A 24,587-nucleotide genomic window follows, 5' to 3' on the forward strand; every position below is an offset into this window, starting at 1 on the left:
ATTGGCCCGAATTTTCAAAGGTGGTTTTAAAAATCATCGGTTGAACCAATGGTTTATACATATTTCCTGTATAAATTATGCTTATTTATCACATATATCAAAAAATGTCCAATGCTGATGCTCGCTTTTGTAACAGTGCGCCAAATTACCGCTTCTTGTTGTGGTTATCTATGCTTTTTTATTCACAAGTCCATTCTTCAAACAGTGGACTCATGAATAAATGAGCGTACTTAACAATGGCAACAGGTGTCAATTTGGCGCAGAGTAACAAAAGCGTGCATCAGCATTGGAATTTTTTAATATACGCGGTAAATAAGCATAATTCATACAGGAAATCTGCATAAACCATGGGTTCAACTGATAATTTAAAAAACCACCTTAAAGAATTCGGCCTCTGGGTTAATCTCGGCTCCGTCTTACAAAGAGATACGATTGATCTGATCAATGTCAACTGTATGGAAATCCATCCATGCCATAATTTTTTTCCGAAAGGAAATTTGCACAATTTATTTAGTATAGTAAACATAGAGAATCGCACTGAATCTTTGAGAGAACAATGAATGTATGAATATTCATCATATCTAGAAACTATTTTGACCAAATTTGCATTTTAGATGTTGACGTTGCTGGCCATCCATAGTTGCGGTTGATCGGATCAGTGGCAACTCTTTTTAAGAGGGTCAGTCTAAAGCCCTCTAGATACGCAATGTCATTTCTTCACAAGGGATACGAACCCATCTCAGCTTCAGCTCTCTGAAGAAGAATACCATTCATCTCTGGGGAAAGACTAGTCTCACTCTATGACCATGTTGAGAGAGAACAATGCCATTTATCATGACAGAAAGGAGCTTGTGTCACAACTCTCTCTTTGACAAAGAACAATGTCATTTATCATTAGCGGAGGAGGAGGTATCTCTGAGTCTTTGACATTTAATGGTGTCATTCATCAATAGGAGGTGGAGCTAGTCTCAGTCGAAAACTTTCTTGATGCAGAATACTATTGGGTCTCACAAGGCCCTTGGAAGAAGGATTGGCTCGCTGGGAAAGCAGTACCTCGCTCAGGATTGCCAACTGTGGAGGTTCGATAAAAATACAGAAACAATTCACTAGTTGGGAGCCTGTGTCATAAAGAACTTATGATATAGAGAATTCACGATTATGATGTTACCATGGAAACCATGATTTTAAAATTATTTATTGATGCTTGTAGTTACCATAATGACTGATTTGCCATCCCAAGTTAAGTTATTTATGATTAGGTGAAACCTAGTGTGACAATCATAAGCTACACTTCAACATTATCTGTCCAAAAGGAACTTTGCAGTATAAACATTTCAGAAGGTATTATTTTTGCTTAGCCTGATATCCCCCTTTTTAAAAGGCACAGTTGCCATTGAGTATATCAAGAAATGTGTGCTGTTGGGACAAGCTGAAATAAATGACCCTCTGCATTTCCCGCTCCATTCAGAAAGCTCAAAGATTTATTTCAACAATAACAAATTGTTTAATTATTCTATTGGACACAAGAAGGCAATCTTCTGAAGAAAAATGATTTTCTTTTCTTCTTTTTAATCACCATTTTAAGGTGCTCTTACTACTGCACCACATCCATAAAGGTCAAGTCCACCCCCAGAATAATGCTAATTTGAATAAAGAGAGAAAATTCAAACTAGGAAAATGCTGAAAATTTCATCAAATCGGATGTAAAATAAGAAAGTTATAACACTTTAAAGTTCTGCTTATTTTTTACAAAATAGTGATATGCACAACTCAAATGAGAAAGTCAATGATGTCCCTCACTCATTATTTCTTTTGATTTTTATTGTTTGAATTATACAATATTTCATTTTTTTATAGATTTGACAATAAGGGCCAACTTGACTGAAGCATATATTATTAAACAATGCTCATTTCATATGTTCTGGGAGGCGGGAGGAATTAATCGTTGTTTCACTTGTTTCATATAATAAAATACAAAAGAAATAGTGAGTGGATGACGTCATCAGTCTCCTCATTTGCATACCCACCAGGATGTGCATATAACTGTTTTGTGAAATTAAGCAGAACTTTAAAATGTCATAACTTTCTTATTTTACATCCAATTTTGATGAAATTTTCAGTGTTATGCTTGTTGGATTTTCACTTTTTATTCAAATCATTTTTTTGTTGGGGTGGACTTGTCCTTTAATATAACCCATCCTATATACAAATCTGTTACAAAACCCATCAGATCTCAATTCTCTTTTAAAAAGCGCTACAATTATTAGATACAATTCAGTACTGCTATTTTTCCTACAAATCCATTCACTATCAAAGGCCAACATATCTTCATGTAATAGATGTGATACTTACTCTAGATGGTCCTTCTGTCCATTTCTTGAGATTTTCAAGAGAAGCTTCTTGTTCTGGATTCAAGGAAACATCCTAAAGGAAACAAATTTGCGAGAATAAGTCTTATATGGATATTGAAATCACCCACAATATTTGAAAGTTGATAATCATGAATGATGCTTAAAGCTAAACATGTGTAGTTGTAGTTTAGAATGATTTCACACTAAAATCTTTAAGATCAAGAGGAATTGTCATCATATCATAAGTGGAGATCTGATAAATCTTGAATAACATTACTTTGTGATATCCTGACATGTAGGATGAAAAACAATCACATGAAAATTTCAACACCACGGGATAGTGTGTCATTACTGCTTGGAAAATACCCTACAGCTGAAATGCCATGCATATTTCTCATCAATTATCCATTTTCTACCAGAGTCATTTGGCTCATATTCTCATTATTTATACAAACACTTCGGTGGTCAGCCTACTGGATTCTGGTAAAATTCATTTTGAGATCATTACCAGAATTATTTTTCCTTTGCCCATCTTTGCCTCACAATATCTTTTGTTGATTAAGAAAATGTTTGCTTTACTATTGTAGACAAATAATCCTGCAATTGGTTTCAGTTTTGTTAATATATAATATATGATATGATATAAATAAATTTAATATAATACATGTATAATACAGATTTTGAGACTACATGTGTACATTCTGTGTCCCAGTTCTTGTTTAAAAAGGTATTTCATACCTCTTCTTTCCAATACATTTAACATGTAAAGAAGTTTTGTATTCTAAGTTAGTTAATTTCAAAGATGTATTCATGAGATTCCATTGCATACTAAAATCATGTAGGTACATGTTCATGTAACACTGAGCCTGGCAATTCATGGCCTGGTCCCACTGGCGACGGGCACAAAATGTATTTATAATGGATACAAAATTTCTGGATGGCTCCATCCGTTTCATCCGCTCCAGACAATAGACAAAATGGGTGAACAATGAAATCACAGTGAAGATGAGCTCTATGGATAAAGAGCGCATGAAACACGTATGTAAAGAGTATACAGCAGATACATAACGTTTTCCAATGGATGGCAAGATTCTTTTCCATTTTACATCCTCTCTGCATAAGTGCAGTGGGAACAAGTCGTTAGGATTGAAATTAGGCTTTCAATTCAATAAAGGGTAAGCTGACAATGGACTTAGCTCCTATTGAAATTTACCCAGTTACTTGTGAATAGACTTCCTGTCTATTCATACATGACCCACTGTAGTTCTGAATAGACTTTCCTTTTCTTCATAGAAACCTGGGTACTTGTGAATAGACCTCCCTTCTACTCATATATTGATCCCCTTACTGTAGTACAAAAGTATCACTTCATATTGGTCTCGTTCTTTACATGCAAAGTTGTGCAAGTTATTAGAATGAATAGAAGGCCTTAGATTTAAGTTCTTTACTAATAGGCTAGGCAACAACACAATGACAGATTATGAATTGTAGAAAGCTGGCGTAAAATAAAATAAAAAGCATAATATATTCATCTACATAGATTAAAGTGTTCTCGTACTATACTAGGGGCATACTAGTTCATCGGAATATTTCTGTCAGCAGTTAAAAACCTGAATTTTTCTCAAAAACTCTCAATGCTTACAGTGAAGACAAAAGCTGTAATGGGGGCTGGATGTGTATACTATGCGATTCATGCATCACTAATTGCATACTGTATATCACAATGACAATGCCTGCAGAAATACTTCATTTCATACACACCTCTTCGGCAGTATCCTTTGAACCTCCTGCTGCTCCACCCCTTGGTGATGTTGGCCCTCCTCCTCTCTTAGGCTCCTCCCCTGAGCTAAAGAGGCGTGGTCTCCTGTTTGGTGTAAGCGCCGCCCCTCTCCTTGCTGAATAGCACTGTAAGCATGTCCAGTGTCTCTGCCCATCTATCATGGCTGAACAGCCAGCTGTCTGCAGGCAGGTTGTATGGTACGTATGACCACAGCTACCATACAGACACACAAAAGGAACAAATAGATTTGAACCATCACCTTTGGATTTTAAGCATTCACAGCAGACCCAATCCAATCGTGTTTCCTTCAAAGGGGAACTGACCCCTAAGGAGTGCAATCAACAAACACTTGACACAAATACTTTTTAAAAAATTAGAAATAGGTTGTGACTTCTGGTAAAAGATAACGATGGCAATTTGACCTTTATTAAAAAAACAAAAACAAGAATGATTGGATGCATACTTTTGTTTCTTGGGAAAATATTATGATATAAACTGTAAAAAGCAGCAGAAATGTATATGGGAACCATTCTAATGGGTATATTACAAGACTACATGATCAAAATGATGCATTCTGGGTAAAGACCAGGAAACATTCAAGTGGCTTGGGACTTAAGCTGATACTGTTTTGCTACTTTAGCTTTAAGAATGTGTATTGGCAATGTGTAATTCTTTGTTTTAGTAACTTTACAGGTTTAAAGCTCATACATGTTAGCGGATATCATACGATATGTCCACCACAATATCCACTTATTTTCAACTTTCACTTCTTCTACCTTCATTATCACCAATGAAAGAGCCTTACCTGAAGATCAGTATGTTATCAGACTCAGTTGAATATGAATAATTCTTCCCACATATCATGCAGCTCTCTGTACGAGGCATGAGCCCTCTATTGGCAGCCATAGTTAAGTTCTTAACTGAGCCGTACAGATCCCTGTCTAATAATCGATTGGCCGTCTTCAGCAAGGTCTAGAGATAGTAATCAGAGCAGTGAAGATTATGAAAGAATGGGGTTTTGCTAAATAATAATAATAATAATAGCGGTGTTTATAAAGCGCCTTTTTGCCTGAGGATACAAAGCGCTGCTATTATTACCCCGGCTTTAGCTCGAGCTGCCATCACCAGCGCTCAGTGCATGCAAGGAATTAATCCTGCTGGGTACCCATTCACCTCACCTGGGTCGAGTGCAGCACACTGCGGATAAATTTCTTGCTGAAGGAAAACACGCCATAGTTAGGATTCGAACCCACGATCCTGTTTGAAAGGCGAGAGTCAGAACCACTAGACCATGAAGCGCCCGCATAATAAGAAGCAAGGGAGAGATGGTTGATTACAATGTCATGGGGGCGTGGTTGGGGAGGAAGTAATTTGTGTACATGAAAACAACAACAGCAAAGATTAAAGTGATTGGTTAACATTGGTTTGACTTTTAAAAAATATGAGCTAGAAGGTCACACTTGTCACCTGTGTCTGTGATATGTTACAAAAATGAAGCCCAGAAAAAATTGCATTCGAAAATAATTATTTCGTGCTTCAAAAATTGAAATATAAAGTGACCGGAAACACCATCTTAATTTCATCCCATACACTTATGTGTACTATTCAGGTGTCTATTAAGACGCCTATTTACAAAATTGGGGTTTGCCTTGTAGTTTTCGCTTTTCATTCTCAGTAATGGTTGTTTTCAGGGTTTATTAGTTCTAATACATGCACTTGTACACATGTTTGATCTTGGTTTGAGAATTATTTTTTAAATCGGCTGCTCACAAAGTTAAACAATACCTTTAAAAAAAATCAGAAGTGCATGTATTTTATTTCACTTTAAATCAATTACCTTCAAATCATAATCGTTTTGAATCTATATGGGGTAGAGTTGATTGTTCCAAATGCTTGGATTACATACTAAGTACTGCATTATATTTCCATAATATATTGCATAGCTTGAGGGCCTTAAGAATGATGTTTCATACAAAAAAGGAGCATAATCCTACATTTATACTGTCTTTCTATGTTGAATGTTACACACAGTGAACAAGCGAGGAAGAATTACTGTCATGTTTTGATGTACTACTACTCACAGATTCATATGTGTACGTTTCCAACATTCCAACAATGAGCTCACGGATCTCTCCAAACCTTCCAGTGCTGTATGTGGGATCCTACAGTCAATTAAGAGAAAACAAATTATAATCTGGACTTTCTGGTCATTATTAACATAAAAAGAGTTTCATTCAAATCAAATGTTTCTTTGAGAAACAACGCATGCTCTTGCAATATTTGCTCCGGTCTTAATATCTCAGAAGGCATAGGGTTAGAGTTAGGAATGTAATAGACTTTTTGGTTCAGAATAATGCAAAGATAAGGATCAAGGTTTATTCAGTCTCAGAGGTTAGGTTTTGTGTTTGGCTTTGCATGCAGACTTTCCATCAGAGCAATTGTCGCCAGAGCAAATGTCATGGAACCCTTTAAGATTGATACACATGAAATACTTCACATGTTAAGTATACTTTCGAGATACTTATGAGAGGTAAATTATATGCCATAGAGGTAGATAAAAGATACATGTAAGTACACATTTCAAATTTGTTAGATATGAGACAGTAATAAAACATAATATAATGAGACACCGAGATGGTTATGAGAATCAATACTTGCTGGGTACTAATGATATAAAAAGAAGTTCAAAACATCATTATTCATTGGGAGGAATCAAATTAGGCTGTAAAAATGATCAAGATTGAGTGACACAATTATGAAAAGATAACCTTTTCTTAACTCGAGTAAAATGGGTAAATACTCCCCCTCCACTCTTTTCTTGTTACTTTTTTTTAATTTGCTTTAATAAAACAGTGATTACAATTTACAGCCTAGAAGAAGGGAGGAGCAAGTGCAATAACAGCAATCTTCTAATATTCAATCATGAAAAATGTCAAACTTGAATTCTTAAGACGAACCTGCATTATTTTTTGAAGGATTCTGGGTAATGAGAGATGTCCCATCATGCTATTCAAAACATGCCTTGTCAGCTCTTTGAAACCTGGCAGAAGAAAGCACAATATTACCATATTTTAATAACATGAAATAACTCTTTGACTGGTTATTGTCTGCTTAACCCTTCGAACCCGATAGGCTGGAATACCGGCCTGCCAGTAAACGTGCAAATACCCGATTCCGGCCTACAGCCATGTGACTTCAAAAGCATGGATTCTAAACGTCAGGTGATCTTCTAAAATGAAGTCATCTTTCTAGTACGTGTAGGAATATTTAGTCGATAATTTCAGTCAATATCGGCAATGATTTCGGAAGGATTTAGCTTAAAAAATGGCCAAAATATGCCACTTTTTGTGGTTGCTCGTGTTGTATGTCCAGTAACACGCGGTGTAATATGCGGCGAGTCACATGCTTACTATGGGGAAGCAATTGGTATATCTGACTTTGGTGAAAACAGTGATTTTGAGCCCCAAAACAGGCACTAAATTTGAAATTTCTGGTTGTAGACTAGGTCTACGAGAAGACAAACAACTTCAGCCGGCTCGGTCCGGGTACTAGCGGGGGGAAGGTGCCGTTGGGTCTCAAATCATGGGGGATTGTGTGAATGTGGTCGAGAAGTCATTTATGTGCAAATAATTCAGGGTGTATGTCACGGCCGCCCCTAATAATTCCGGGTTCAAAGGGTTAAAATGGGGGGGGGGAAGAGCAGGGCCTTACAGGTTAAACTATTAGGAAATGATGATTTAGAAAAGGTAATGTTCTAGTGATAAATTGTTTTAGTTGAGATGGATTCTGAATTATAAAAAAAAACGTATATTTTAAAAAGTATAATCATGAAATAGGCTTTAATTACTTATAAATAAAAGAGAGATAATATTACAAATAACATTAATGCATAATCGTTTCTTGGCTACAAATGAAAAGGTGAAAAAAAATCTAGACTCATAGGATTAACTAAAACATTTAGATTCTTACTTTCAAACTGGGTCTCATTAAGGATGGTTTGAGTCTTCTCTGTGTTGTCATCATTAGATCCAAGAGAGGGAACCACAATGTCTAGTGAAATTACATGATAAATGAAAGTAAAGTTCATAGCTTTGAATCTTATCCCCTAAATTGCAACAAAATGCAATTTTCACTTTACACAAGTATCATTGTCATCTCAATCACTATCACAATAGTGAAGATGATGTACACAATAATTATCGTCATCATCATCTTCATCACCACCACCACCACCACAACCACCACCATCATCATCATCATCATCATCATCATATCATCATCATCTCATATTAATGTCAACATCATTCATGTTTGATGTGCTTACCTCTCGGCCTTCTTCATCTAACTTTGGTGAGTTCCTCTGGCAAAGTTGAACAAGAACCATCAGAACTACTTGCACATTGGACAGACCCAAGGTGATATCCATTCCTACAAGAAGAACACCATCAACACATAACACAAGAAAAGAATTGTACAAATGTGATACTCTGATAAATCCTAGATAGAAAAGCAGATATGGCATTTGTGCCTATTATCAAAAGTGTCAGAATACCGCCATATAATAGAACAATCAATCATTGGGTAATTGTGGGATGAGTGTTGGAGTTTGTTTTGAGAGCATGGAGTGTTAAGTAAACTATCATTTTCATGAATGTATAATGGATATTATTCCATATACATGTAAGAGTGGAATCAACTAATTATTCATTCTGGATTTAAACTCAGATTAACTTGTAAGAATACCACCCATTAAATTTAAGGGTGACAAAATACAAAAACCTGAATCCAAGTTTCTCACCATCATTCTGACTTCCATCATGACCTTTGACCACATCCGAGAGACCTTTGACCTTAGTCTGTAGGTTCTCCATGAGAATCCCAAAGGCTCCTTGAATGTCTCCAGATTTCTCCAACAAAAAGGCAGTGGCTTCTGACATCTTGTGCTTGCGTACAATCTGTAACAAGCAAATAATTCAACTGAATTCCCAGGTATCACAGTAATTATTGCACATATTACATTTCTTGCTGGTTTACAGAATTGATAATAATTGCCATCTTAAGCTGTAACCATTCATACAGATATCTCTCTAACAAAAAAAGTTGACCAAGGCTGTAAGGACATGTACATGTAATAAGGATGGAAGTGATAAAAGAAGTAGAATACAAAGGGACTCCTCTATCTGAAATTTAGTATCACATGCAGCACTGGCATTTCACTTGCAACGCTAAAAAAATACAAGTGGAATGCCTCTGGCCGTCTCACCTGCATCACGCGGTTCAATATAGCAGCAGTGCTGACTTTGAATACTACTCTAACTCGCACAAGATGTTCAGTGATACATGGTTACTCTTATGTTCACTTTTTATAAACTAGACCAATAAACTTACAGAGATATGATGGTTATTCAATAAAAAACCCCAACATGGCCAAAGTTCATTGACCTTACATGACCTTTGACCTTGATCATGTGACCTGAAACTCGAACAGGATGTTCAGTGATACTTGATTACTCTTATGTACAAGTTTCATGAATAAGATCCATAAACTTTCAAAGTTATGATGGTAATTCAACAGATACACCCAATTCGGCCAAAGTTCATTGACCTTTGACCTTGGTCATGTGACCTGAAACGCGCACAGGATGTTCAGTGATACTTGATTACTCTAATGTCCAAGTTTAATGAACTAGACCAATAAACTTTCAAAGTTATGATGGTAATTCAACAGATACCCCGATTCGGCAAAGTTCATTGACCCTAAATGACCTTTGACCTTAATCATGAGACCTGAAACTTGCACAAAATGTTCAGTGATGCTTGATTACTATTATGTCCAAGTTTCATGAATCAGATCCATAAACTGTCAAAGTTATGATGGGAATTCAACAGATACCCCCAATTCGGTCAAAGTTCATTGACCCTAAATGACCTTTGACCTTGGTCATGTGACGTGAAACTCATGCAGGATGTTCAGTGATACTTGATTAACCTTATGTCCAAGTTTCATGAACTAGGTCTATATATTTTCTAAGTTATGACGTCATTTCAAAAACTTTAACTTCAGGTTAAGATTTGATGTTGACGCCGCCGCTGCCGCCATCGCCGCTGCTGTCGGAAAAGCGGCGCCTATAGTCTCACTCTGCTTCGCAGGTGAGACAAATACTCAAATACCTCAAGTTGTGCACCCCCCCCCCAATTTGTTTTGTGGGCTTATTATGCCACTTTCACATCCAGTAATGTCCCTTACTGGACGAGAGTTTTGAGAGAACATGAAGATAAACTTACATGAAGTGCTTCCTCAAGTCTGTAATTCTCTGACATCATAACAAAGTTAAGGACCTTCTTAGGATTGAATGTACACATCAGATCCAGGAACTTCTCATGTAGATAGCAGTCGGGCTGTGCCTCCTCTCGTCCATAGAGGGCGCTACCTGTATCTCTGCCGTCAAACACGCCTTCAAGGAATTCATACTGCAGTTCTGGTTGGTTCTGAAATTTGGGTAAAACAGAAATCTGGTTTATAATCCTGCCTTGAATAAACTTTTTGCTTTGACAAAGTCCAGAGTCTAGCTCCAGGATGCACAACTTTCAAAGTCATTTTATTTAAAGAAAGGATCAGATGATCAGGGAACAAGAACTTTCGGTAGCTTACCTGAAGTTGTATGACTACATCACTCAATGAATGAGCAAAGACTTTCAGGACCAACTGGGCAGTCTCTCTGCTGTCTATGGCAACAAGATCCTGTATAATACAAAACATGAAAATAAAACTGCAACCAATTACAAGTTTAGGTAACACAGATCTACTGAACAATGCAAAGAGCATGCACAATCCTGTACAAGTTGGAATATGGCATATGATATAGATTGTTCAGCAGCTTTGTAAATGTATTCATCTCTAAGCTTTTAGTTTTAATTTTTGAAATGAGAACATTGTTTTCTCACAGAATAATGAAGTCTGAGGTACTGATATTGGTTGATAAGTACAAAGTTCTCAGGGATTATTTGTGCACTCAAAAAATGGGTCAATCTTCACAACAAATGCAGAGATAAGTAAAGATCTGTTGATAAATGCAACATAAAAAAGTAGGTTTTGTTTGTAAAGAAAAGGAATTCATATGCATGTTTAAAACTACATGTGCATATAGTTAACTGGATTTAATCTATTATGAATTACAATGCTTCACACCCTTTCTGTGGCCCGTAATACAAAGCTTACCAATGAAGAGCAAATATGAAAGAACACTTCCGACTGGTTCAGTTGGCACTTTGAACCAAATGTGCATGAAACATTGATCTTGATTGGTCTATCGATTTAGCAATGAATTGCCAATCTTTGTGTTAGGACCCCTAATAAGATTGTCAGGTTGACTGACATATTGGGTAAAATGTCATTTGTGATCCATGAATACTATGGGTCTACTCTGAAATTTGTTAGAAATTATCTACAATCTAAATGTACAAGCACATGATAATACATAAACAATTAATTTGCTTAGTATTTATACCTGAAGATGTTTAATTGCCTGTCTCTGGACTGCATCTTTCTCTGCTTCCGTGTAGTAACTCTCCATCATCACTTGGTGGATGTAAGAGAATATGGTAGCCTGAAATAGAAGAGAAAAAAAGAAAACAATTCAAATACACCATCAATAAATAGTGAATCCTGTATTTAAAGACCACCCAATGGAGACAAAAATGTGGTCTTTATGAGCAGTTCTTCGAGAACAGGTTACAGAAAACTTAATTTAATGGGAAATACAATACAAAGGAAACTAAGTTGTGGTCTCTATACATGGTTCTTATTTAACAGAGGTTGCTGAAGCCGGTTTGACTGTATCAAGCATAGGATCATTTATTGTAATTGCATATACGATTTTGGCTTCTAAAATCAATTGATAAAACATTTTCCGCAAGTCTACTTTCTCCCTCCAATTGTTTTACCCTCATATCATTCATTAATCACTTGAACGAAAAAGAAGCAGGGAGATGTTTGAATACCTACTTTCCTTGATGAATCTCTTAAATAGCAGAGAAGAATCTTATCAAACTCCCTTCTTCTTTCATACAAGACTTCACATACTCGGTAGCTATATGAGGGGAAAATGAGAAACATAAACAGGAATAGGTGTAAATATGCCATTATCCATTGACTATATGAGGCTCTGAGAATTGGCAGTGAAAGGGGAACCCTGAGAACATAATAAAAAGACAGAGGGTTTGTGAAAAAAATCACAGAAATTATCTCTTGACATAATTAATGTGTTATAAGTCAGAGAAGCTAGTCAGAATCAAATGCTTTTACTAATTGTTCATTAAAAAAAAAAATCTTTTCTTATTTTCCACCTTAAAAATACAGTGATGCACAAAGTAGAAAAGCTCTGATGATGAATTAGAAAATTACTTTTCACATAGAAAAGGATATCCTAATGAAGATGATCTCTCTACAAATGCACCATGTGATTCAGTCAGAAATAAATGATAGGTAAGGTCTAAATTGCAAACACTCACAATTTGGCTCCTTCAGCCAGCTGGAGTAGCCTTTCATGGTCCACCTGGAGCAGGTCTCCCGCATTCAAGAGCTCCAGGAGAGCCTGCTCCCTCTCTTCATGCCTTGTCTCTCCAGATGGATTGGATAGAAATTCTAATACCTGTCATAAAGAAAACAAGGAAAACAAGTGAAAATGGTGTAATAAAGGAAATGAGCAAAGATTAAAACAATAATTGGTAAGATAGAATACTACTGCAGTATCAAGAGGAAATGACATAAGGACAGGGGCGTTATGGATGACCAGTTGCACTCAAGTTTACGTTATATAATAAGAACTTTATAAAATAAAATACCTGCATTAAATTGAACAAAATCATACATCTCATTTATGAGTCCAATTTATCAAATGGATTTTACCCAAACACTTAAGCGTCAACCTCTTCAAACACACCGCGCGCCGCCATGAAAAACCGCAAAAATGTGCCATTTCCCCCCTTTTTTCACCCACATATTTTGATCCGATTGGCCTAGTTCACCACCGGAAAAAGCATTAGAAAATTTAACTCTTCTTTGTTATGGTGATGTAAAATCACAATTTTTTGTTGTGCCATCGCACTGTCATTTATTGTTTTTAATCAATTTGGTCAAAATTTCTGTGGTATTGAAGTTTTTGACTGAACGCTTCCGGCTAGATCTGGCGGTTTCTTGCTGGGAGTGGGCTATTTTTACCACCGGAAAAAATTCAAGTCATTCAGCTCATTCTGAACATTTTGATATATATGACTCGGCATACCGAAATTGAGAGACAAGTCGCAAATGAAAATTCCTAGAAATTCGACAAACTAATAAAAAAGTCAAAATTTTGAAGATTTTTTTTTTTTCATTTTTAGATTCTTCCATGTTTCATAATTACTGTGTGAAAAAAACGAGTGAATTTGATGACGGGAAAGTGATATAAAAAAACAGTTTTTTGCGAGTGTTTTTTTTCGGTCAGTTCGAAATTTTTTGATACTTGGCACGCTCGATTTCATCGAATTTCGCTTCATACTAAGCTCCGCCCCTAGCAACGTAACGCCATTGTTGATTGGCTATTCATTTAAACTCAAGTACAGCTGGCGGCGTCCGCCGACCGTCCGCTCGATCGATCGGTTCAATGAGCCTCAAAAGAAAGATCAAAAGCATCGCTTTCAATAGGTATTCTGAAATTGAAAAGGGGGCTTCTGAAAGTTAACAAACGGGATTCAACTTCTAAAGGGCTATTTTTTGTAATAATGGTAGTTGGTACTAGGCGGGGGCGTTAGCGATAGATTGATAGGCCTACCTGATTTAGAGTGTATAGCTAGCTTGTCTCGCGAAAAAGGTCATGCGTAAACGCAAAGTGTTTATATAACACGGTTTGTTGGCGAGGATTAATTTCATAAAACATAACATGGACATGTTGAAGATTCTCTTTATTATTTGCAAGTGATCGGGATGTTTCGATGAGAAAACTCTAATTTCAAAATAAAGGGTTTAAAATACATAAAAGTGTTGTATGTTCGCGAATGTGGGTTAATTGATCTGCAGTATATCATTAACAAAAGAAAAAAAGTTCATCATGAAAGCTTTGTGGGCTTTATTATTTCCAACTATTTTTGCCTTCAATTTTTTTATCATGTTTGAATGAACGATAGAGAAAGAAATAAATGTCAGAACTTCGACAACTGAGGCACGGATCCAGGGGATGGCACGTCCCCCCCCCCCGAGAAGAAAAAAAAACAAAATTTTAATGTAAAAATGCCATTGAAGCCGAGATGTACCCCGGGATGTACCCCTTTTGAAATCGAAGACTTCTATTCTTTTTTTTTTGCTTGTCAGTTTTTTGGCGGGTACGAAGTATCTAAAAAAAATCCTTTTTTGGTAAATCCTGGATCCGCCCCTGACTTTGACAAATGAAATATGGGACCATGCAGTAGGCCTGCATTTTTAATTTTTGGATAATGGTATACGGGTCTTACGATATTGATTGAAAATATTAGTCATTTAAAATACACCTATTGAAATTATCATTTCCTAAAAGTCATTGTCACGTTGTCCCATTCGACTTTACCCAGATCTATTCTCTCTTTCCCTCTCTGTTATTCTCTTACCTTCTTCTTTCGTCTTTCTTGTGTTATATGGAAACGGAAAAAGTGAAAGTGAAAAAAAAAACAATGGAGGATCCAGAGAGGGGGGGGGGCCTAATATTTGAAAAAATAAAAGAACGAAAAGGCGCCGCTTAAAAAATGAAGGAAAGAAAAGAACATTTTGACAGGGTCAGACTTTACCCCTTTTTCAATTTGTACTTTTATGGCGCCGGTGAAGTACAAAAATATGTATGCCGCTCGGCATTACGCCCCCCCCCCCCCCTTCGCCAAAAGCTGGATCCGCCTATGAAAAAGTAAGAAAAACATACAAAGCGGGAAAGGAAGGAAAGAACATGTGAGAAAGAACAAATCATTCCGTTATGCTAGCGTGATTAGTCAGAAAGGGAAATAAATGACAAAGATGCACAAAATAGCAAACAATTAACGGCGGGAAATCAAGCTGAGGTAGAATGGAATGAGTCAAAAGTTCGATTGGAAAATTAACAAAACGGACAAAGAAAACAGAGAACTATAAACACAACCGGGTTGTCTTGTTTTAATGTTTGAATCATACTTGCAATTAGATTTAAAATGGCGGCTAGTTTTAAGGTTTAAAATGAGACTTGGTGATTTTATTATTTATTTTAAATCTATTTATTATTATTATTACGTTTTTTCTCTCTCTCTTCCAAAATAAATCATTCAATCTTACAAAGGCTTTTGCATGGTCTCATTCTTTATCTGTTACTCTATTAGAATAAAATATTGGTTGTGCTTGATTTGATCCGAATCAGCATTCATGTTGGAGGTGCCATGGCCGAGCTGTGTCTGGCTATACATGGAGAGCGCGGTCAGGCGCCGATCCCCGCGGCTACGACATTTTTGCTCTTATATCCTGCATTCAGATACATGGAAATCCTTTACGCATTATTTGTAACTTGGTGTGCACTTGTTTGTTTAAAAAGTGAAAGCGTATCTTCCCTAATCCATCCTCTGTTGGAAATTATGATGGGACTTAATTACTCATGGTACCTCCTGGCTCTTTTTGTTGTAGAATTAAGACGTTTATGTCAAGGTTTTTTTTTTCTCTGCATCACTTTTAGAATGGAATCACTTTAACCTTTTTTTCATTATACCTTTCTGTATTTTGTTCTAATTTTGAATCATTTCAATGCTGTATACCCCCCCCCCATGATGGGTACGATATTGAACCCATTTATTGAACAAATTATTCGCGTTTTTACTCACACTGTCTCAATCTAACTTAAATATTAATAAAACATGAGCACATAAGTAAAGGTGAGGTACGAATTATTTTGAAGGCCCATCTTACCATTTTACAAGGGATATTTTTTTAGAACATGCGGTTAAAGTTCAGGTCATAATGACACGCTTGATAGACTACATGTCACGAGTCCGGGTAAGAGTAAACGCCATCGACATTCAAACAAGCCGATGGCACAATCCCTCTTCCATGGTTTTAGGTCCAACTTTTTAACCCCGCCTTTTATTTCATTAATAAGGGAGATCATGGCATTCTTTTTTTCTTTCACGAAGATTATTATAAAACCCCGGTTTAACCAATGATGTGTACGTAGACGATAATTGATTGACGTGGAACGTTGTTTCGTCTTGCAGTCGCGCGTGACTAACAAGTTGACTATTGTTCTCAATGCAGCCTCCTCATTGGTTAATCGTTTCACCTTTTTGGCACGCGGTTACTAGGGCCTTTCGGTTAGCTCGGCGGTGGCAAAATATATTTTTTTCATGGAGCAGGGTCAAAACGGAAGTCAAACTTCGAAGGCGTTTTTCTCTTGATTTTTATTTTCAAGAGCCCAATTCTTCCTCCATTCTAAAGCTAATATCTCCACTAATATTTACTCATAAGGGTCGAGTGATATATCAAATTAAAGGTAAAGAAACGGGGAATAATAATCACTAAAAAAGTTGGATTTGAAAAATTCCGACTTGTCTCTCATTTCGGTATGCCGAGTCACATATAAATGATTATCATTGGATGAAAAAAAAAACCTGCCAAAAGATTAACCAATTGGGAGCCTCCGTCTGATTTGGGGAACTTTGCTATATTTCTGCATTTCATTTCTCCACGGCCACTGATTTAACGTGTGTTGCCTCTTGATTGTCTTGCTCAGGCATAGTCAGAGTGTTGGTAAGTTCAAGTGTTTCTTTTTTTAATATTATGCCGTGAAAGTTACACCTTTTTATGAATAAACATTTAAAGAACATTGTAAGAAATTGTGGGCATAATGGCATGTACAGAATTGTTAAAAGGGATGGTTGAATAAAATCCATAACTCATTCCGTACGGCGAAGTTATGCTGAAATCTGCAGGTAGCCAGCGAGCCGGGTCATACCATTCTTGCTCAGGGGAAATCAAGGGGTTTTTAACGTGGATCACTAGCACTGCGCTTATTTTCTCATGCATTGCATACAGAAGGAAAATAATAACCGAATTGTGTGTGTTTATATTGACCATGTTACTAATTCATCATCTTAGACCTCTACTCATTTTTTTTTTTTTGGGGGGGTGGTCATTTTTTTTAGTCAATCATGATGTGAAATGTCAATATCATCAGTAGATCTGAAGTTAGAGTCTAACGTTAGGCCAAACTTGTTAGACAAGATTACAGTAGAGTAACTTTAGAGGTTTAACGCTGAGCTAGCCAGCCATTATTTCTGCGTACAAATAGCTGCCTTATAAGGGCTCTCACACTAGAGTAACGGTGGAGTGTTGGTCATGATGGTGATATTACAGCAATATTACAGCCGTAGATCTATAGTAACTTAGAGTAGACCATGATACAGCCGTTCTAGAGCGTAGTGCCGAACAAGAGCCATTCTGAGTATTTTGCCCAGAATGGTCAAGACGGTCACTCAACTGTCACTGACCGCCTCTAACCGTTGCTCTAGTCTAGTGTGAGAGCACCTTTAGCATTTTATTTTTATTTAGAGTTCTATAGATAGGGATCTAATGATTTTTTTAAAGTTACATTGACTTTTTAAAAAATTTGTTTTATCTGATGAAGCAAGACCTGTCGATTTATTTTTTATAATGTAGACCTAGGCCTATACCACCATGGTGAGTTTAGGCAAAAAAAAAAGAAAAGAAAAAGTTTTTCTCAACTTCCCACACATACTATGGCCCGTATTCTGAACTCTGGTTTAAATCAAGCCATGGTCCAAGTCTGTGCTAAAATTATGGGTAGCCAAAGGTGGCAAAAATCTTTAACAGTCCATGTTCAGTTTACCAGCAAATTGGGCACTCAAAATATTAAAAAACTGTCTGGGAATACAAACTTCAATAGTTTTCTACACCATTATTAAAGCATGAGAAAAGAGCCCAGTAAACATAAGAACCATACAGTGTAAATAAAGGTTTGACATTTTTGGCTACCCATAATTTTAGCACAGACTTAGACCATGGCTTATGTTAAACCAGAGTTCAGAATACAAGCCTCTAGGTTAAAAATTTATGGCCTACATTTTACCGCATTCCCTTTTTTTTTTCTTTTAGGTGTCCAAGAGATTTTGACTTTCTTTTTCTTTTTGTTTGTTTTTTTGCATCAAGGAAAAAACAAAATTTGGCTGTAAAGCAGCTGAAAAAATAGTGACTTAAAAACATTCTGCGTAGTGCATAGTCTTTTCGGCCAATTAAAAAACGCTTTTAGGGTCTTGGGTCAAAGGAAGCTGAGACATATATTTTTTTTGCTTTAAAAGCCATACAAATACAAAGACAAGTAAAAACAGTTTGTAATATGAACCATTTCTTGTTTTTGTTTTTATCATTATAGGAATAGACTTTCACTGCCGTTATCCTGTACTGCAGGTCATGAATCCATCTGTCATTTTACATCACAAGTTACTTTGATGTTCATTTAGTCGGGGTGCTCAGCTTCAGACGAAACACTCCGATCAGCGGGCAATGTACAACAAGCTAATGTTCAGTTGGCCTGCTGTACAGCAAGATGCTGCAATTATAACTGGTAAAATCACTGCATTAATTTTAAGCTTTTTTGTCACTGTGCCATAAATTAAAAGAATGCACTGTATTTTTTATTTTTTTTTGCTCAATTTGTGTTCATTAAATAATGGCCAGGATAGGACTTAAACCTTAAATAAAATGCTTTTTGTCTCACTTGAAGGTGATCAGGAAGAGACTAGAAATCACTTTTTATGTATGTACGTATGTATATACATGCAGTATGTAGCTCATTTTGGTAAAGTTTTGTTAAATGACTGTCATTTGAAAAGCATTGCTTCAAATTCAAACCAACATGGGGAACAATGATCAGTGGGTGGGGGACTAAGGGTGAGGTAAAGGGCCTTGAGGTCAAAGGTCATCTAGGGGTCAAATGAGGTAAGTATGAAAATCTCATATTTTTAACTGAAATTGATGGGCCATTACCAAACTTGGATTTAAAATTATTCTTATGGGAAGGGACGCTTGAGAGATGAGGTCAAAGGTCATTTAGAGGTCAGTTTAGGGCAAATTGCAAAAATACTAAACATCCTATATTTCCTACTGGAATTGAAAGGTCATTACTAAACTTGCTTACAGTAATTCTTATGGGAAGGGTCACTTGAGAGAGCACACCAGGTGGTGAAAACATGTCTGGCAAATGTAAAGACATAATTTGCTTGGAATTTTAAAATTCAGTCATAGTTTTAATCATGCTGGCAGTTATTGTCATTTACTTATATACACATGAAATGTATTACAGGGACCATGCACAAATCCTAAAATTGTGTTCTTTTGTAAATGTTTCTTTTCGGTTATGGATCTGAGAAAGAAGAGGCGGGTGGATTATGCTTCAATTCATGACCATGACTCTGAAGATGTCAGTGTGAACTTAAATGAACGTCTTCACGAAAAGAAAGACAAATGGTCCACAGCTACGCTATTCCGCTTGGAAGTCCTCGATGAAAGAAGAACCAATAAAGGTGATGAGGTTTTAGTCCATTATGTTGGATGGGAAGATAAGTACAATGAATGGAGACTAAAAAGTGAAATTGTGGATGTGAATGAAGATAAATCGGATGCTCTGGAACTAGTAAAAAAGGATTTGCTTGTCAAGATTAAAGAAAACCTTAACGTTTCCCATGTTCAGGACACCGAAGTTACTCTGCATATTCCCATACAAGTGGAAACATTCAACAGGATTGTGGAGGTCATAAGTGGTAATCCAGTCCATTTGAAAAGAAAAGAGATCTTCACAGCTGATTGGGCATCAGTTGGCACATTTCTAGGGCCTGATTGGTTTTTTCTTTTGCATAGTCAGTGCAGCAGGAGACTATTCTTATGTTGTGGAGAGCACTATACAGATATGGATACGTGAAAGAAGGTGCCTGGAACAGTATGCTGTAAACGCAGAAACAAAGCAAATGGAAAAAAAATACTCCATCGTGGACACCTGCTTGTTTTCCGTTTCGTGAAAGACAGAGGAAACAAGTTTGAACTAGGGAAAGTAGGAGTTGCTGTATGAAGAATAGGTTGGTTATCTTTGACTTCCAAGTAATTCAAGTACACATGTGTACCCATTTATGTGGTTGTTTACCTTATCAAACTTTCAAATTCATATTTAAATAAACTTTTCCAGATATATCTGAGTTCAAATGTGGAGTGTACAATGATGTAGCTTACACTGGCGTTCGAACTTTCTGAAAGGTTTGAAATCTTCCAACTGATTCCAGTTTTTAAATTGTGTTAATAGCTGACTCATTTCAGTTTATTCAGCTTTGTATTTCAGCTTCGTATTTCAACAAACCTTGTACATGTACATACAATATGTACCTATAGTGAAAATTACACTGCTTGAACTATGTAAGTTTTGTTCTCAAATGTTTCCAGTTGATTTTAATTTTTATTGAAAGCTAAAATAACAGTGTTTAAACATCTAAAAATGGCATCTTTGACTGTGAAGGTCATTTTTCCTCTTTGGCACTTTACTTGGCATTTGGCATTAAGTTCAAGTTTTCTACCTGTAGTGTTTGGTGCACCTTCTGTAACAAATTCAGAATCATGGGTAATTGACATCAACTGCTTCACTTTGTACCAGCTAGTATGTGAAAGTGATATGGGACATGGACTCAAACAGAGTGTATCTTTACTGAAGAAAATATTTCAGATGAATGACATTGATGCAAAATATGCAGATGTCGGTATAGTTAAACGTCTTGATGACAAAATACGATATATTATGCAACCTGCATCAAAGGCTTTTTGTGCTGGTGGCAGACAAGGTCAACAATTTTTGGACAAGTTGAAAAGTACCACTTATAAATTAAAACTCGGTGGAGTTAAAAGACAAATGGAGCATGAACTAGAAAACGAAAGGAAACGTAGGAAGGTGGCAGAAGACGCAGTTAGAAGCCAGAAAAGACAAGCGAACGAATGCCAGAAGAATACAAAAAACAGCACATGTGTTATTAGGAAGACTCCTTAAACAACGCACAAACAAAAGGAAAGTTGTACCAAGAACAAAATATGGGCCAACCTGGAAAAGTCTACAAAAGAAAAACCTTTATGAAAGTGTGAACTTTGCTTCTAACCTGCTGGCAGAAGATAACATCAAAATCCAGAAATTGCTTGTGAAGGATCACTATGGAAACACTTTAGGCTACCGCGATTATCCAACAGACGACTTGCCCTCTGGACCCCCGGTGGATCGGATGCTGTACATCAAGGACTCGAACCTTATTTCAGATGATGCCTACCAAGAACTAGCCATAGAATATCAACAATTCTTAAACCAATTCAAAGATCACCTGCCTATACCAACCAATTATCCATCTCTTTATGCGATTCAACAGCGCAGAGCAGAATTAAATGCCACATTTTCTGTACAGCCACTTCCAAACAAAAAAGGTGTTCAAGAAGGGCTTGAATGAAAACTCAGACGTTTCTTGGAAAGTGCTTGGCCGATAACTGATGATAAGCTTGTAATCAAAATCACAGGTGACGGAACCTCGGTTGGACGTCTACATGTTACCAATTTCGGAATGACAGTGATTACAGATACGTGGCGATCAGATGACCTATTGTTAGCAATTGGAAAGATCCCTGAAAAGTATGACGCATTGGTAGATGCACTACAAGACATAGTACGAGATACCCAATCACTTCAGGAAATTACAGTTCATGGCAAAACTATCAAACTGAAGTACATTATTTGTGCTGATTTGAAATTCACTTATATCGTCCTTGGCTTAGGTGCCTGCTCAGCAAATTATTGTTGTGCGTGGTGTCAAACACACAAAGGGGAATTTTACTGTCCTAACAAGTCTGGAACTGCAAGGAACATATCCGAAATGAACCAGCTATGCAAAAAGAAGAAAACCAATAAAAATGAAAACTACAATTGCTTGCATGCACCAATATTCCCCCACATTCCAGTCACTCCCGTCATACCGGATCCCCTCCATCTGTATCTGCGCATCTCTGACCAGCTGACCCGTCAGCTTATACTCCGCATCAAACAAATGACAACATTAAGAAGAATGACAAGAATGTTAAAAATTGAATTGCCCATCTACATTGAAATTTGAACAATTTGTCCAAAACCTCAGAATCGACTGGCAGTTTTATGTTGATAAACAAGGTTACCTGACTCACCAAGACTTCATTGGGCCACAGCATCAAAAAATTCAAAAGGCCATATATTTGGAGGATTTTTATGGTTCTAATAATCCTAAGCTGGAAATTATCAAGTTTCTGTGGTCGAAATTTGGAGAGCATGTTAACCAGATGAAAAAGGACATGACAGATTATTTGTGTAAAATTGAATTTAACCTTTAAGGGATATTTAGCACCCTCTCCAGGTAATGTTTTTATTTTTATTAAAAAAACGCCCTTCTAACACTTTCTTACAAATTTAATCATTGCATATCAGAAATCTGCCATATAAAGATTATATCCAAAAATTTTCAGCCAATTCCATGAATGAAAAAGTGGTTTTATACCAAAAAGAAAAGTTATTTTTATTTTGTTGGGGTCCCAACATTTTTTAATTAAGACATTTTCATTGTAAATTTTACTCATAGATTTAATAATATAAATCACATCTTTCACACAATATGTGTTTTATGATACACTCTTTTTATCTTACAGTGAATTCATGCTTTGAAAATGAATAATCTTCAGATTTGCCAAAACTTAATACAGGCTTTATCTTCTGGGTAAGATCATGTTATTGCTAGTTTGAAGATTTTGATACGTGTATCAAAATATGCAATAACATGCAACATGACTATGATGACCACTTTCTCATCAATTTCTCATGGTCATGTGACTGGGATTCAACACAATTGATTTAAATCTTATTGACAAGTAGAAGCCAATAATTATGCTTTTCATTAAATACTATTTGGTCATGTGTGAAATATGTGCCATATAAATGAGTGTTACAATTTCAGTATTGTGGGAAACTGTAAAATTGTTCTCTTCAACATAGCTATTTCTGAGCAAATAGTGAAGTTTGTTTGTATATATTGCATTGGCTTGTGTTGCCTGATATAATTCAATTAGTCCCTGAAATTGTTTTGCCATTGAAATTCTATGAAATTCGAATAAATTATTGAAAAAAACCCACTAACTTCAGGGTGTAGTATCGGTAAATTATCAAAATTTTGAGGTTATGTCAGATGTTTTGAGAGCTAGAGAGAGCAATCTAGAAGTCAGTGAGAAATCAAATTTATTCATTATATGATATAAAAGTACAGGAATTCATCCACCACTGGCAAGTGCAAAAGGACATTTGATATGTGACAATTTTAACAATATGTTCTGAAAAATATTCACCCCTTTCCTTCCAGAAACAAAACATGAGGAAGAAACAAAGATAAAGAACAAAGAAGAGAAAGCAATTGAGAGGGAGAGAGAGGGGGGGATAAAGAGAGCAAGGGGAAGAGAGAGCAAGAGAGAGGGGGGGGGGCAGATATCGACAAGTACAGTGGAACTTCTTTATATCGAAACCTTGTTATATCAGAGCTAAAATACAATAAAATACGAAGAGATGGGACCAGAAAATCACCTTGTTATAATGAGAGTTTGTTATACAGTGCTCTTTCCACTGTATTAGGAGATAGATGAAATTATGGGAGGACGAAAGAGAGGGAGAGAGAGAGAGTTGGAGGGGGAGATAGAGGGAGGGGAAGAGTAACGCGACACCGGGTATCGATGAGATTGAATGAGAAAAAGATGAGAGTGAGAGGCGACATTTGTACTAATCTCCAGTAAATAATCACGTAGGCAGAGAGCGATGAGACAGCTAATGAATTGCATCTCACATTCCTTGAAAAGAAAATGACAAGAAACAATGCCTGCTGAAAATAAACAGTCTCAATAAATCGCCGGACGTGTCCCTCCCACCATGCCCACCTCCGTGTCACCCTTGCTCTAAATAGAATGGTCGCGAACCTCGCATGCCTAGCGTGATCCAATCAGATTCAACCGCACAGCTGAGCAGATATTGTACGCTTAGTCGGTTCTGTGTGTGCGCACAGCTGACCCGGGCTGATTAAAAGCTTCAAATTAGGTGAAAGAAATCGGGGGTCACAAATTCATATGTTCATAATACATCTAGTGTTACTGTTGACTTCTGTCCCAAACTGAGAATACACAATGCATATTAAAAAGCAATACATGAGTTTACTACAATAATGGAGACCATATAAAGTGAGTATTTGGTAGATGAGTTTGAGAGGCAGGTACATGTACAGGCACACTTTCAGGATTGGCTAAATGTAACTCAAAGAGAGGACATGATGGCTGTTGCTGCCAGTAGACTTTGATAAAATGTTCATATCCACAAATCAAGATCATACCATGCAAACATAACAAA

At 36.6% G+C, this 24,587-nt stretch overlaps 1 protein-coding gene across 1 annotated transcript in view; it reads right to left on the reverse strand.

Annotated features, from left to right (window-relative positions):
* Positions 1-304: 304 nt before the first annotated feature.
* The window catches only part of LOC121425262 (vacuolar protein sorting-associated protein 8 homolog), a 47,926-nt gene continuing 23,643 nt past the window's right edge, over positions 305-24,587 (reverse strand). Inside the window, 15 exon segments of the mRNA XM_041621286.1 lie at positions 305-1,071; positions 2,353-2,424; positions 4,113-4,344; positions 4,937-5,103; positions 6,213-6,293; positions 7,089-7,157; positions 7,160-7,171; positions 8,101-8,181; positions 8,456-8,559; positions 8,930-9,086; positions 10,417-10,620; positions 10,784-10,873; positions 11,640-11,738; positions 12,137-12,221; positions 12,643-12,782. Of these exon segments, the coding sequence (XP_041477220.1) occupies positions 940-1,071; positions 2,353-2,424; positions 4,113-4,344; positions 4,937-5,103; positions 6,213-6,293; positions 7,089-7,157; positions 7,160-7,171; positions 8,101-8,181; positions 8,456-8,559; positions 8,930-9,086; positions 10,417-10,620; positions 10,784-10,873; positions 11,640-11,738; positions 12,137-12,221; positions 12,643-12,782 (1,725 nt within the window). The 3' untranslated portion in view covers positions 305-939.

The sequence above is a fragment of the Lytechinus variegatus genome, chromosome 1, assembly GCF_018143015.1.
Source record: "Lytechinus variegatus isolate NC3 chromosome 1, Lvar_3.0, whole genome shotgun sequence".
NCBI lineage: Eukaryota > Metazoa > Echinodermata > Echinoidea > Temnopleuroida > Toxopneustidae > Lytechinus > Lytechinus variegatus.